Here is a 16576-nt window from a genome sequence, read left to right as displayed (position 1 = left end):
AAATTCAAATTTGTTTTTGTTTTTGTTTTTGTTTTTGTTTTTTTTTTCTGAGCCGTAGATCTTAAAAGGGCCACGTGGCCAAATCGTGGCCCTTGACTGGAGGACAGGAGGGAGTTTTGGCTGGAGAGGATCCGGACTCAATTTGGAATCTTGTCCCGACCTCCCAAGGCATGCTTCGATTAAGTCATGACTCGCACAGTGGGGAAGCATTAAACCCACACTACGAGACATCCCAAGACAAGTTTCGATTAAGTCAGGATTCGCACAGCGAGAAACATTAAATCCATACTAAGTAGCTGATTAGGCATCTTGAGGTCTAACCTCCTAACTAATAACTAATAGTGTTTCACCTAAAAAATTGGCCCAAGAGAGGAATTGAATTTATCACCCTGGCGCATAATAGTTACTCATACCAAAACGAACAATTCGTAGTACTGGTAACGGAGTTGAAGTCAAAAGTGGATTATTATTAGGGCAAATTACATATACACCCCTCGAGGTTTGGCTAAATTACAGATACCCCCCTGAGGTTTCGGAAATTACATCCCGCCCCCTGAGTTTTGTATTTTCATAACAATTTGCCCCCTGAGGTTTATATTTCATAACAAATTACCCCCTAATTTCTTATGCAAATATAGCATTCAGGGGGGAATTCGTAATTTCTCAAATCTCAGGGGGCATCTGTAATTTAGCCAAACCTCGAGGGGTGTATATGTAATTTGCCCATATTATTATAGTACTGGTAGTAGATTAGCCACGCTCCTCACATTTGTTTTCAAAATCAAGGCGCCAACTTGTCTCAATCTCCCGCGCCTTTCCGACCACACCCTCCTTTCTCTCTATATTTCTTCGCCCATTTCTCTCTCTCTCTCTCTCTCTCTCTCTCTCCAAATCTAAATCTAACAAACTCTAAATGCAAGGCCGCCATCCCCACCCCTCCGCCGGCTCCTCCATTTCGGACGACTCTCATCATCCACCCAACCGAGGCAAAAAGAGGGGTGGATACAACTGTGGTCGTTGTGGTCTCCCTAAGAAAGGCCACATCTGTCATGCTCCGCCAACCACCACCACCACCACTGATTCCAACTCCCCTGCCGCCGCCCCCTCTCCTATCTCCGCTGTCCGCCCCCCGTACTCCCACCTCTGCCGCGCACTGTCCTTCGACAACATTGACGTCCAGGTCTTGCCGGACTCTGACGATGAAAATGAGAACAATGCATCGGAGTTGGAACAAGTAATGGGATCCGGTAAGTTGCCGGTGAGTTGTCTTTGGGAAGTGCTGAGGAGGTTGCCTCCGCCGGAGCTGTTGTCGGCGGCGAAGGTGTGTAAGGGGTGGAGGGACACGGCGAGGAAGCTTTGGAGAGCGGCGGAGGAACTCCGGCTTAGGGTTCCGGCGAAGGCTCAGGTTGGATTTGCCGGATCGGTGTTGCAGAAGTGTCCTGGTCTTGTTAGACTCTCTCTTAGAATGGAAAGGTTTGGGTTTTTCTAGGGTTTTCGATGACTATTCATCAGATCTACTGTTTGTTTGGATGGATCAGTTGAATCGACTATGAACAGGACTAAACCAAGTTAATAAGAACAGGATCATAACTGAACACAAATTCATAAATAATAAACAAAAACGAAAATTAAAACAAACTGCGACATGTTATTGTGGATTTTAATTGATGGACATAAAGCACAGATCATCAGTGAATACTCTTGAATTCAGATTGCATTGAATTAAATGAGTGATCTTTCTTGGGTCATTTAGAATTTGAGCCAAATTGCAAATCTAAATTACAGTTGTTATCAATGGTAAATGATCCGTTGAATACTGTAAGCATGTTGCTATATTGAACAATTTAGAAATCGGTAGTGATTTAATTGCTTATTACTTTTTCGTTAGAAATTATGTTTTCTAGATCTGATGTAATTAGAACTTGAAATTTTAAGTTATTGGAGAAGACAAAAGAGATTTTATCATTGTTTGTGCTTTTACATGGTTTAATTGTTTTCTATTTGGGTGTTGCAGTGATGTGGATGCAACGATGCTGGCCTGCATTGCATTCTCTTGCCCTAATCTGGAGTCTATGGAGATCTTTACATCGAGTACCTCATTCAATCGGATAACTGGGTATTATTTCTGTCCTGTTTGTATGCCTTTTCATATACGTGCACTTTTAAGTTTGTGCTGCTTCTGGACGTGGTTACTATGCATAGTCATTTAAAACCCCTGATTGTTTTTAGTATTTATTTTCTATATTAAGAGGGAAGTGGGTTGTGAGATTTTGCAGTAGGTAGCTGGCTTAAAATTTCCCCTGGGTTGCTTCATAAATCATGATTCATCCACACATGATGCACAGTTTAGAGAAGAGATGCTTTACATAATGTTATCTATGTTACTAACATTTCAATTTGTTGGGATGTGGTTTACTAGTTTTTTTTTTTTGGGATTTTATGATGCCAAAGCCACATGATAAGACAATAGATATTTAATGTGATGCAAGATTATTGATACAAAACTAAGTCAAAAAATATATTTAGTGTAGTTTGGGTTTAACAGATTCTGATTTGTCTGTTGTATATGTTAAATAAAGGACTCATTAGTTATGATAGGTTCGTGTTTGTACGTGTTTTGGCCATAAAGGCACAGATGCACACAGTTATTAGGCTTTTTAAGTTCTTTAGCTTGTAGTTATAGATTATGGTTAGGATCTTTTCTAGTTGCTATTGAGCCAGCGTGGATGAGTTATAACAATCAAACGTATTATTTTACTCTTCTTTATATCTATATATATATATATATAATCATGTAATAATATTTGATGCTTCCTATTGCACACTTCATAAGGATCTCATCCAGTTTCGATGATGGAAACTTATTTGTTATTTGACACATACTTTTAGATTTTTGAGAGTTAAGCTATAGTATTCCAGTTATTTATCATAGTAAACCTCGTTTGTGGTGTGTACAAATTAGTCTTGCTTTTTTTTTGAAAATTTAGAGATGGATTTTTTTCCATATTGTGGTTGTTTGTAGAAACTAATTGGAGCTATTATATGTTCTTAATGCAGTGATGAATTGGGTCGTTTTGTTGCTGATAAAAGATGTCTTACAAGCCTAAAGATGGAAGGTTGTTCTAACCTTGGTGGTTTTATTCTTTGTTCATCAAGTCTTTCGACGCTTTGGCTTTCAGATCTTCACTCTCTCACTAAGATGGTTAGTGCTATTATTTTCTTGTGTTGTCTCTGTAGGTACTGCTTTCCTATGTTCTTACACTCTCATCATTTGTAGTGCATTTAAATCATTTTGTCATCCATTGTTTGGCTGTTTAGGTTTTCAACTGCCCCAATTTGAAGGAGATTTCCCTAGACTTTTCTTGCCAAGAAAATGATAATACTGATCTTACTAACATGGTGGATGGTTTGGGAAGGAACTGCCCAAGGCTACAAAACATACACATTGCATCGATTCGACTTTCTCATGCTGTTGTGCTTGCTCTCACAGCTGCAAATTTGAGGTCTGTTAAATACTTAAGCTTGAAAGGCTGATTTTTCATTTCATTGATTAGTGGAACACCACCATCAATGGTTTTTTTTAGTTAAGTAAAAATAGTGAAAATTTTATAGAACAAAACAAGCTTTTTTTAATTTGTGTGGCTATCTCCCCATTTTATGTGTCTTACATTACTGCACTATGTCACCACTATGCAGAGGATTGCAAATGGTTTCACTGGTGCTTGGATCAGAAATCACTGATGCATCTGTTGCAGCAATTGCTTCAAGCTACTCAAACCTAGAATTGCTTGATCTAAGTGGGTATGCTTCAATCCACAGTTTCATTGCATTTTAGTAAATTGGACAAATGGTAGTTAATGTAAGCCAGATGTTACTAAGTAACTATGCAAGGTCCAACTATTTTCTTGTTTCTTCAAGACTTGAACAATGTAAATGAAATTTGGAATTATTCTTGCTTGTTTCGTAATCAATGATTATTTTGTCAAAACAATTGCTTGTTTCTTAGTTTAATCTTTGAGATTGTAATTCTTTGACACCTTCAATTTCAGGTCTAGCATCAGTGACAGTGGCATTGGTATGATCTGCAATGTGTTCCCTGAAACACTATCAAGACTACTTCTTGCTCTCTGTCCTAACATTACTTCAAGTAAACTTCAAGATCAGCTTTGTATCTAATGCAATTTTCTGTAATTGTTTATGTATTTATATTTTATTTTTGGTTTCCAACTGACTTTTTACTTGCTTCCTGCATCTTTTAGGTGGAATCCAATTTGCTGCAGCTCAACTGCCTCTTCTTGAAATCATGGACTGTGGAATGACCATATGTGACCCCAATTTCCAGATTCCAAACTTCGAAGAAAGCTGTGACCATGAGTTGCAGAAAACTCCCAACAGCAAACTACACCTTATTTACCAAAAGTTAATTATCAAACATGGCAAGCTGAAAAAACTTAGCTTGTGGGGTTGTTCTGGCTTAGATGTGAGATTCACTAGTCTAAGTAATTTGTATAATCTTGCTCGCTTATTTCTTCACTCTGGACCTGAATTTGTGAATTTGTGTGCAGGCTTTATATTTGAACTGCCCAGAGCTCAATGATCTGAATCTAAATTCTTGTCGAAACTTGCATCCTGGTATGTTCTCTGAGTTCTTTCTTTTTCAAGCTGGTGACATACACGCAAAAGTATTTTGAGAGTTGTAGTTTTTGTTAACTGATTTTATGTTTTTTATTTTAATCTCCAGAGAGATTGCTCCTTCAGTGCCCAAATTTGGAAAGTGTGCATGCATTTGGTTGCCAAGATATGTTGGTTGAAACCATTCAAAACCAGGTGAATAATCTATAGTTTTTATATTTATTTGCACTGTGCAAATCAGAAGGCTGATAACATTTAGGCTATGTGGGCATATGAGAAGACTAGACTAGACTAGACTGGTTCAAGATAGCTCAGCAACCGACCATCATATTTGCAGCATGATATTGTGCTCTTGTTGCCAATTTCTTTCCTTCTCTAATTTGGGGATGCTATACATTAGATGTAGGATTGTCATTACCACTAAAATCATTTAAACTTTTTTGTTGATTGTCTTTTTTTTTAAGGATTGGAATGGACTGAACAAACTAAATTTTCTGTAATTTTATTTGCCACATTTATAGGTCTCTAGTGAATCTGCTGCTGTGGAAAACCATTTTCCTTATAGACGATTAGGTGATGGATCCAAGAGGGTTCGAGTCCCACTTTTTCTCGGCCAACAGGTAATGCTGAAAGCTTGCAGATGAATATTGCTGATTTTGTTGATGACAAATAGTTGCTCTCTCTTGGAGGAGCATTCTGTTTCTCATTTATTGTGCTACATTTCGGGAATTATGTTTGGTTCATATGCGTTTGCTATCTCATAGTTATGCAACTACTTCAGAAAAATGGCATACTAAATGCATTTACAACACAATGTACCCATCAATTACATAAATAAATGTTAACAATAGTATGCCTTCCTTAAGGAATTTAGTTATTCGTATTTTCCTTTGTTGATGATATATATAGAACTTTTCTGATGAGAATCATTGCCACTTGAAGCTATTTTCCCTCAGATGAGAACTTATTTTGTTGGAATTTTAGCTTACAAGCTTCTGTTTGTTGCAGGAATCTGACGATGGCAAAAGGGGAAGGAGGGTATTTAAAAGACAGTGCACTGTGATCATGGATTAATGGAAGATGTGTCCTTCGATGTTATTTTTGACTTGGCAGTAATTTCGTGTTGCCATGTTAGATCCAAAGGGCATGTATTAAGGGTCAAAATTGTTTCTGTAATTGTTCAAAATTGTGGTTGTAGACTTATTGACCGTAGATAATGCCTTTTCCTTCATCACAACTACAGCCCTTTATAATTTTATTTTTTATTTTTTATTTTTATAATCATGGGGGTGAAAAAAATCCGATGATCAACTTTATTTTTTGTGTTAAATTCACCAGTCATAAAATAAAGATACTTTTTCACCTTTTCAATTGTGTTTGTCTTGAAGCCTATATATTGTTTTGTTGTGCGATTATGCTAGAGATGGAAGTGGAAGTTTGGAATATTTGGCAGAAGTCAACTTGGCATCCTAGCACTTGATCCTTGTGCATTGTGAATTGGTGCTTGGTGATGACTTTCTGATGCAGAACTATTTGACAATAAATTATACAGTAGCTATGGTGATGACATAAATTTGAGTTGCTGTTATATGGCTTTGGAAAGAAGGGTGCCCTGCATGTAACATCAGTGAGCCGACTTGTTGACAACAAAAACAAGAATTGCTTTCATGCTTGCATTTTTCTTTTTCTTTTTCTTTTTTTTTTTTTTTTGGGGGGGGGGGGGATAAATTATTGGAGTTCAATAAAAGATGGGATGCCTCACCTTTTAAGCAGGGCAATGTTTAAAATCTTGATTTGTATTAGTCCAAGTTGATTGAGTTAAAATCTTTGTACTATGTTCCATCTGAGTAATACTAGTGATAGCATTTGGGCATTATATGATGTGACATGATACTAATCACATTGTGTGATGACCCATTTGATTGGTCACCACGGGTTTGCTTTGTTAAGAAATTCGATACTATAACATCATCTTTTGCAGGTTGCACTAAGCTTTATAAGTAGAATTGTGTTGGGCAAAAAGTATTATAATGAATCCATATATGAGAAATCTATTGTGATTCTTGGATACAGTGGATTGACATCTTGGACATGCAGATGTAGGGATATGTGAAGCGAATGAAGGCTTTAAGCAAGAAATTTGATAAGTTTCATGAGAACGTGTTTGTGCCCTAATCTGGCAGATGTGTTATTGCAGCCTGCTAACGATTCTAATATTGATATTATGCGAAATTATATTGGTATGATTATGCTACATTTGGATACTATTTAATAAGATGCTTTGTGAGAAAATTGTGTTTTGTGATCGGATTCTGTGCACTTAAATTTTATTTTAAATGATGACTAATGAGATCTGTTTGGGTTAAATAGTGCTACTCCAAACTAGTTTAAAACTTACTGTTCTGTTTATTACCTTTTTCCCCCCAAGACAATCAATGTGCATGATAAAACATGTTCAAATGGTATGTTGGGTTGTTCCCCATTCTTTTGAGCATTTTGATTACTTTGGAAAACGGTAGTATTTGTACAAAAGCAGTACAGTGTGTATTCATTGCATGTGCTGAAAATCTCCAAATATCTAATGAGACCGAAACTTTCGGTTCACTGTTTGCAAAAGCTTTTTTATTTACCTTTTTTGTCGTTGCATTTCTTGTCTTTAGTAAATTTTTATTGAGTGCAAAATGCTTAGTACTATTTGATATCCCATATGATTATTGATCTGATCACTAAAATCAGAGGTACCGTTGTAGCCTGGGCCTGGTTGGAATGCTCAGACCCGACTCATGAGTAAGTTTCTGCGGATCCAAACGGCTACTATATGAGTTTGACAACATACAGTAAAATAACTAACATTTGGAGACCCATATTGTTGACCCATATTGTTGGAGAACAATATTGCCTACTTTTTACGAAGGGCCAGTTCTTACGACACATTCATGATGGTGAAGATATACTAGTGGTGGGTTCAAACTCATGTTTGTAGTTTCATATTTAAAATTTTTGAATAATTTGAAACTCATTAGCATATTGGTTTGATGAAGGAAAAAAATATAGTGCAACATTTATTTGGGAACTTGGTTTTTTGGTTTTTTTTTTTTTGTTTTTTTTTTACTAAAAGACAAATTGGTTACAAAATCAAAAAAAAATAAATCCAAACAAAATATCACATCAAATTCCATAATCATTTCACTTTTTCTCTCACAAACATTACATCAAACCACAAAAAAACCCAACTATCTTTCCAAACACAAAAAAAATTTTCTCCAATAATATCCTACAACTAAAAAAAACCTACAAAAAAACCACTTTCCAAACACCCACTAGTATTGTATGCACATCCAATGGGATAAGAAGTTACATGATGTGAATTTGATCATGATAGTTGCATGAGGTAAGAAGATACATCATACATGCTTTATTTTTATTTTTTTTTGAGAAACAAGGTACATGTAGCTATGTGAAGGTATTTTGAGAAAACAAGATATTGTTTTGAGGATCGACTATTTTAGTTAGTTTTTTAATTTTTTATGAAAAAATATGTAAAAAAATAAAAGAAAAAATAGACTTTTTTTTATAATGATTTTTTCACTTATTTTAGCCACTTCCCAAAATAGACCTAAAAAATATGAAAATATTCATTAACTCATGCATAGACTTTATATAATAATATAGATAGATAATAGATATAATTAAATTATAATAGATAGATATGATTATAAAGTAATGCCATACAAACTATTAAATTTTTTTAAAAATTTCTTTTATTTTATTTTTAAAGTGAACTTGATCGACTTGTTTCAGATTCTAAGATTTTATAATTGAATGACACATAAGGTATTGGTAAAAAAAAAAAAAAAATTATAAGATTTTTTGAGTTTATAAAACACTTTTTATGTGTATGTTGTGCATAGGCATGGAATGGCTCCGACCAAAAGGTTACCTGGTATTTTAGGAAAAACTAATCCACCTACTAATTTTTGCCTGGGGTCACTAATAATTTTGATTTTATTTTCTTTTATTTTTTGTGGGGGAATAATTTTGGTAGGCAGACAAGAAGGAGAGTAGAAGTTAGATGGAGGTGGGCTCGGCCCATTATTGCAACCCAGAAAGTCAAAGATCTGATTTCACGTGTGGGTAAGGGCCTCTTATCTCACCATCATCATTTAAATCATCGCACGTGTGTACTGCCCCCCAATATGGAATGGGCTAGGGTTATGAACTTATAATCTATAATTTCCTACGATCTGATGCTCTCTACTATGTAACCCTTGAGTAATTTTTATATGCGGATAGATTATATATCATATAATATTTTTTATTATTGTGATTGTCTTTAATAATAAGATTCATTATATTTATGTTGCATGTTTGAAAAATAATAAGAAATATATAAATTTATAATTAATGAAAGATAATACTACGTGATACTCTATTGACATATAAAAACTTCTTCAAACTTGTGCAAAGCTCCCAATTGGCTACCTTATCTTTACTTGGATTTGCAACTGATCACTTTGTTTGTTTTTGAGTTTTTAAAATTTAATTTTAAGAATTTTTAATAGCAAAAGTATCAATAAATCTCATTTTCATATTTTTAGTAATTAATAAGTCTTTTAAATAATTTAATGAATACAAATGTTCTATTTGTGAAATGACAGTATAATCCTGTAGTTAACACTTATGGATGCTAATTAATATTCATTAATGACTGAAATCTCCAAAATTTGAAATTACATATTTGTCCACAATTTATTAAGAAGTTTTTGTACTCTTTTTAGAATGTTTTAAATTTTTAAAAGTCTCACATTTCAAGCCAATCCAAATCAAAATCCTACAGTTTAAAATTACATGTTTGCCCAAAACTTATTAAGGGGTTTTTGTACTCTTTTTGCAATAATCTCACATTTTAAGTTATTTTTGTACTTCCGTTTCAAGTTATTTTGGTACTTCTTTCAGAATGTTTGAAGAATCTCACATTTTAAGCCATTTCAAATAAACAAGATTCTCATATCAAAATCGACACTAAATTTGATTCTCATAGGTTGTTTATCTTGCTTTTTCAGTATCAAAAAAAAAAAAAAAAAAAAAGAGAAAAGAAAAAGAAACATAATGGAAATAATGATATAACCATAAACCCAATTTTTAAATAATATATTAAATCCACATTTTCAAAATTAATGGGACTAATTAGTATAATGGGTAAATTATTTATAAGTCCCACCTGGAAGACTTATACAAGATATGATCCTATGAAAAAACTTATAACCTAATAGGTCTTGTGATTTTCTTGTGGATACATCAACCCACAATCTTAATTAATTAATAACCTGATTAATGATAATACCATATATGGAAAATCCATTATTACCATAGATTGTGATCATATCCATATGGTTAGAAATTTGAAATTCAAAATAACCTAATTAATGGCAATATCATATATGGGAAATCCAATGTTACCATATATTGTGATCATATCTATATGGTTGGAAAGTTGAAATTCAAAACATAAATATAACATATAACATTTCAAACCTAATGTGACATTCGCATATGCTTATGAAATTCAAAATAACTTGATTAATGGTAATACTATATATGAGAAATACAATGTTACTATAGATTGTGATCATTAGCTACATGGTTTGAAATTTGAAATTCAAAACATAAATATAACATGTAACATCCCAAACACAACGTGACATTCTTATATGTTTCTCATCTCAAACCTAACGTAAATGTAACATGTAACATCTTAAACCCACCGTGACATTCTTATATACTTTTCATCCCAAACCCAACATGACATTCAATACGCCACCGTTGAATTATGAACAATGTAACCTCCTAAATGTAACATGTAACATCCCAACCCAACCTAACCCAACCCATGTATTGAACCACCATCACCCCCAACCCAGCGTAACTTCAACATCAAGCAATGGAATACAATCCACATTCAATTACATACCCATATCCTCAATAATTTTGCTTAACGTACTGTGACATATATGTAAACACTGATTACAATAAAGACACGATACACATTCAAATACATATACAACCAAACAAACACACAAATGTTATCTACTACACGGTGTGTGTGGATTAACGTTATATACTAAATATAACATGCGTCGTGACACAATCATTTAGGTCCTAATGTACAATTGCCATCTTTCGACGTGGTTCATATTCGACATCCAATTAACAACCAAAACCAAATACCCCAACCCAACCCTTGAACCCATACATACCATCCCACGCACCGAACATATCAAAATGCATCAACCATCACTGTAATGACCCGACCATACATCTGATTAATTAGCCATCTAATTACATTGTTATGTGCTACTTGATTAAATGTCTGTTGTGAAATTCCATGTCTAATGGTGTGAATTAGAAGAGTTTGCATGTATATCTGTTGACTGTAGAAAAACCTATTGGAATTACAACTTTAAATTGAAAGTTGAAGGTTTTAGAGGTATCAGAAACCAAAACCGATTAAATATTTATGATCAACATGATTTTTTAGAGCCTAATATGAAGTTTTGTAAAAATCTGATTCAGAGTGAATTAATTGGATTTAATTTATATTATATATGTGTGTGTGTGTGTGTGTATGTATAAGAACCTTAATTGAGCCTTAGACTCAACAAATAAAAATCTAAGAGAGAGAGAGAGAGAGAGAGAGAGAGAGAGAGACTTCTAGAGACTAAGAGAAGAAAGAAGAAAAGAAGAAGAGCAATGGAGATTAGGATTTAATCTTCAACAAATTAACTAGCAAAGGTAAGATTTCTCTTCTAATTCATGAAATTGAGATGTCATACTCATAATCCTTTAGAATTTGAGTTGGATTAGGATGAAATCAAGCTTGATTGGTAGTGTTGTGATGTAGTATACATGAAAGAACAAAATAAGAAAGAGATGGTAAGAATTGAGCTTATAACATCACAAGCATGTAATTAATTCATAGAAATGTTGTTATACACTTGAAATCTTGCATGGTTCTTCGAATTTGAGGGAAAAACCCCATGGATTATAAGATTGGAACTTAACATTTGCATAGTTTATAACTTTGCACTTTAAACTCAAGAGTTTGGTCTTTTGCATGGAAACTTGAGTTTTGTTTTGAAGCGATGATTTTGTTTGAAGTTCAAAATGTCAAGTTCAACATATTTTTGATGAGAGTTGGGCTTTGATTTACATAAAATTGAAGTTTTTGGTTGCAAAACTCAGCTCAAACACTGTAGTAGATTTTCGAACAAGTTCTGGCCCAGAACCGCACGTGCGGAAGAGAGTCCCGCACGTGTGGAAAACAGAGCATGGAAGACTGAGCATTTTGCAAAAATTACATGTTCGGGTGCACGTGCGGTGGGATTTCCGCACATGCGGCCAGTGCCCCTCACGTGCAGTTTTCAAGGCAGGCTCGAAATTGTTTTCTTTCCGTTTTTTAGACTTCCAGGCCTCTATTTGCATGTTTTTCATAAGCATTCGCATATCACGAGCATGAAATAAATGAGAAAACGAATTGAACTAAACGAACGAACAAGTAACAATGAACCGAACCGAATAGGTATAAGAACTGACGGAATGAATTGAGGCATCGTTTGGCAACAACATGTTTTAGCATCGTTTGGCAACAACATGTTTTAGCTTAAAAGCCAAAAAGTCACTATAAGTTGTCACATCACTTTCTCTACTTTTCTGCACATTTTTTCTTAAAAAGCCAAAAAATTACTAAAATAGCTTGTTTCCAAACAAAACTTGAATACGTGTTGAATTGTTGTGCTATAAATGTTTATGATTGTAGGTCAAGGTTCGAAGACCAAACAACTGGTTATGGAAGAGCATTGTGAGTAACATTACTGTAAAGATATGTTTATATGAAATATATTTGAAATGCTATTTGATAAGTTATGTTTTTTTGAAATGGTATTTTGTGAATGTGAACGAATATTTGATTTTTGAATTTACTGTGGCATCCAAGGAATGGAGGACAACATGCTAACGTGGGTCCATGACAAATAAGTGATCACGAGATCTTGTTAGCCACTTGACAAAGTGGTGATATTTTTAATCGGTATCCGGAACCGATTACTTTAGTCAGAAGACGATATGGTATGTTCTGTTAGATACACCACTATTATGTTCTGATATGAGAATGATTCTGATATGATTTGTATTATGTTTAAGAAATGTTTGAAATTCGTTACTGGACTATAGCTCACTATTAGTATATATACATATATATGTATATAGGTAAGCGTCCTGGAGATCAAGCCTAGAAGAGTTCCTTTAGCTGAGCCACCCGTTGAAGCCTTACTGAGTTTTTGGTACCTCCAAGTTGGGGCTAGGTCGAAAAGACCATTGTATAGTTTGTGTTCATATTATCGGGCTTTTGATATATGTCTATATGTACATGAATGATGTTTTTGCACATGATATTATGTATGTATTGTACAGTGGGTAAATTAACGTTTATATACATCTGAATTTGTGCATATAGCTATACAACTCAACGGATTATTTGTTGTCATTATATCATAACTTTTCGCTAGCCTCGATTATTTTGATTTGTACAGGAAGGCCTTTGGTAATCTCAGATTATTGGCTGGTTACGACGCCAAATCTATTGGGGTCAGTTTGGGTCGTGACAATCACAATGTCAAATACACACATTCAATCAGAACATTGGTCAAAGTGTGCCTATCAATAAGTGTAATAGATTGCCTATGCTCTATTAAAGATAAACAATCCACACTTCAATAAACAACAATACACTTCAACAAAAAAAAAAAAAAAAACCTCTTTCCCTCAACTGATTGGAGTCGAAATCTGTTGAAGGAATCAACACACAACTCTCAAATTTCATCATATTATCGATCATATCCACATCTATTTAAGTAACATTTTGAAAATGTATTGGAATGCCATGATCAAGGCAAAAAAAACTCGCACGGTCGTTGCCTGTAGACTTGTCTTTCCTAAAAGCCTTTCCAAATGTGATATGATGAATGAGAAAATAAGGTACAATATGAAAACAAATTAAGGATATAATAGTACACTAATATCATTCATTTACAACTCACAGGACCTTATGGAACATAGTCCTATTTAAATAGGACTTCAAATTCTAAAAGAATATTCATAAGATTTCACATAAATAAGTCTTCCAAATAGGACTTATAAATAATTTTCTCTATAAGAAAATTCTCAAAACTAAACGGATTGTTATTCTTCAAAATAAAATTAATGGGTAAATTTTTCTAAACAAAAATAAAATATTAAAAGATTCATTAAAAATAATAAAATACATATTGAGGCCCTGTTTGTTTTTAGAGGCAGAATGGAGGGGATTCATAGTGAGGGGATTAATAGTGAGAGGATTGTTAGTAAAGGGATTGATAGTGAGGGGATTAAGTAAAATTGTGTTTGTTTTGATGATAGTTGTTAGTGTAGGAATTGTTAAATTATTTTTATATAAAATAATAAAACAAATAAAAACTATAAAAAATTAAACATTAATATTTAAAAAAAAAATTCCAATATATAAAAAATAAAAAAATTTCTAATTCCCTCACTATTTTTCTAATACCATCTCCATCTCAATCCTCCTTCCAACCTCCATCTATATCACCTCCTCCATCCTAATTTCCTCCACAACTCTACAAGTAAATACAACACTAAATAACTATATCTCCATTCTAATCCCCTCCCATCTATTTAACCCCAAAATAAACGGGCCGAAAGTTTTTCATTTAAGTCGACAATAATTGAGGTGGTTTGTAATTTTATTTTTTATTTTTTTGGAACAAGTACTGATTGATCAGTATGGTAAATTTATTCTAATCAGGATAAGTTCTCTTTTATATTTTTATCTCTCTATATCTCTTTTATAGGTCTTAATTTGAACCCGTACCGATAATTTGAATTATTTATATCATAAATTTTGTAATAAAAGTCATTTATATAAAAAATGAGTTTTATCAAAAAATTATAAATTATAAAAAAATATTTTATTTTATAAAATGAACAACAAATGTGATTATAAATTTAAACTATCCATATTATAAAATAAAATATTTTTGTTCATCTGTTGATTATTTTTCGATAAAATTTATTTTTTGCATTGATAATTTTTATTACGAAACTTAATAGATAGATAGTTTGGATCATTGGTGTAAATCTAAATTAAGACCTACAAAAAAAGATGTGAAAAGATATAAAAAATAAAAATATGAAAGAAAGCATATACCTTAATATAAATCATTTTAATTGGTTTTACACTGACATTCAACTAACATCATTAAAGATCGTGAGTCGTGCCACGCTATGATATGCCAGTTTGAATCACTAAATTTTGGAAAATATGCCTACATTGTCCGGTTTGAATGACTAAAATTTTGGAAAATAAGCCTACATTAATTGTGGTGGTTTGTATCAATATTTTGAAAGAAAAATACATAAGGCACTTAATTTATTATTCTTAAAAATTATTTTTAATGAAATATTTGATAAGTGTTAAATTTTAATGAATAATGTTATATACATCAATTAGTGTACTAATTGATGATGTGATATAATTTAAGAGGTTTTTAGTATTTGTAATTTGTTTAATGAGTGTGGTCAATAATAATGTTATAATTAGTGTTAGTACACTAGTTAGTACACTAATTGGTGCATGTAGCACTATCAAATTTTAATTTGTCAAACTTTTTTATTTTTATTTTTTATGTGGAATCTAATTTCAATACGAGGTATTTTAAAAATAATAAATTAAGGAGATGTAACATTTTTATATTTTAAATTTATTCTAACCAATCAATTCAAGTTGCTTAAATCGGTTTTATACTGACTTTCAACCAACAGTATTAAAGATGGTTGGTCGTCCATTCCATGATGTGTCATGCCAATTTGATCTTGATGTAGAAGTTATTTTGGTTCACATTTTCAAGTTTATAATTTTTCATAGTTAAATGTTTAGTTTGATGTATAATGCTCACAATATTTAAAAAATTTCTCATATAATTAATTAAAAAACCCTTTATTTTTCTTGAAATTCATTAATTTACTGTGCTCAAAGACATAGTTGTGCATAGAGAATAAGATTTTGAGAATAGTATTCATCATCAATTTACTTACGTGAATATTCATTTTTGGTTTTTCATTTAAAAATAATCATTAAGTAAATAATGAAGATAAATAATAATATTCAGATAATATAAAAGAGAAAAAATAAATAAAAATCAGCAATATAATAACTTTCTAAGATTTGTATGAAGAACATAGAAGTGGAAATGGCCATGTTTAAAATGCTAAAAATTCAAGATCATCATTAAACCAACTTAGCCAAAAAAATGAGGTGGACCATTGTGTTTGTGATCCTTTCAAGATAACTGAGTTGATTTTTTGTTTTTTTTTTTGTTTTTCCCACAAAAGTATGCCAACAAATTTATTAATTACAAGGATGGGTACCTAATGTGTCACACCTTGTTTTGTCCAATGCTAGTTTTTTTTGGGCTCTCCATCAAGCATGAGTTGTTCTTTTGGTGGAACATATTGTTAGAAAATTGATTTTTATAGGCTTATTATGGACAATTTTTGAGTCCAAAGTAGAGAGGGTCCCACACGTCTTTTGGGGTGGGTCTGAAGAGGTGATGTGTTTTTTGTCGCATGACAAGTTACACGGTGAAGACGGTTTATTAAAACCATTTATGAGTGAATGAGAACTTGACATCGTTTTCGGGTTCGTGGAATGGACATTTAAAGAATTAAATATAGGTTTCCTTAAAATGGGTTGTCCCACATTGAAACTTTAATAAAGTTTTAGTCAGTATATAGGCTCTTGGTGTACTAACTTGGGTTGGGCCCCAAGGGGCACCCCAAGTTTGTAGAAGGGAGGAATTATGGACAAAGTGAACCTTAGCCTAAACCATCA

General features: G+C 32.9%; 1 protein-coding gene across 1 annotated transcript; it reads left to right on the top strand.

Moving 5' to 3' along the window:
- The first annotated feature begins 758 nt into the window (after positions 1–758).
- On the top strand, positions 759–6003 carry LOC114278386 (F-box/LRR-repeat protein 17). The gene is made up of 11 exons (XM_028220405.2): positions 759–1473; positions 2015–2116; positions 3058–3202; positions 3319–3503; positions 3697–3801; positions 4050–4147; positions 4260–4480; positions 4566–4632; positions 4742–4827; positions 5154–5252; positions 5641–6003. Exons 1-11 carry the CDS (start codon positions 914–916, stop codon positions 5704–5706), a joined length of 1734 nt encoding a protein of 577 aa, XP_028076206.2. The 5' UTR covers positions 759–913; the 3' UTR covers positions 5707–6003.
- The last annotated feature ends 10573 nt before the right edge of the window (positions 6004–16576 follow it).

Source organism: Camellia sinensis, chromosome 14 (assembly GCF_055761805.1).
Source record: "Camellia sinensis isolate YWXY chromosome 14, ASM5576180v1, whole genome shotgun sequence".
NCBI classification, from domain to species: Eukaryota; Viridiplantae; Streptophyta; class Magnoliopsida; order Ericales; family Theaceae; genus Camellia; species Camellia sinensis.
This window is presented reverse-complemented; position numbering and strand designations above follow the sequence as displayed.

Excerpts from the sequence above, each read along its gene's own strand:
- LOC114278386 (XM_028220405.2), top strand. The coding sequence starts at position 914 with ATGCAAGGCCGCCATCCCCACCCCTCCGCCGGCTCCTCCATTTCGGAC. Across the intron at positions 4,148-4,259 it reads CTGTCCTAACATTACTTCAA|GTGGAATCCAATTTGCTGCA; the intron begins GTAAACTTCAAG and ends TGCATCTTTTAG. Across the intron at positions 5,253-5,640 it reads CACTTTTTCTCGGCCAACAG|GAATCTGACGATGGCAAAAG; the intron begins GTAATGCTGAAA and ends TGTTTGTTGCAG.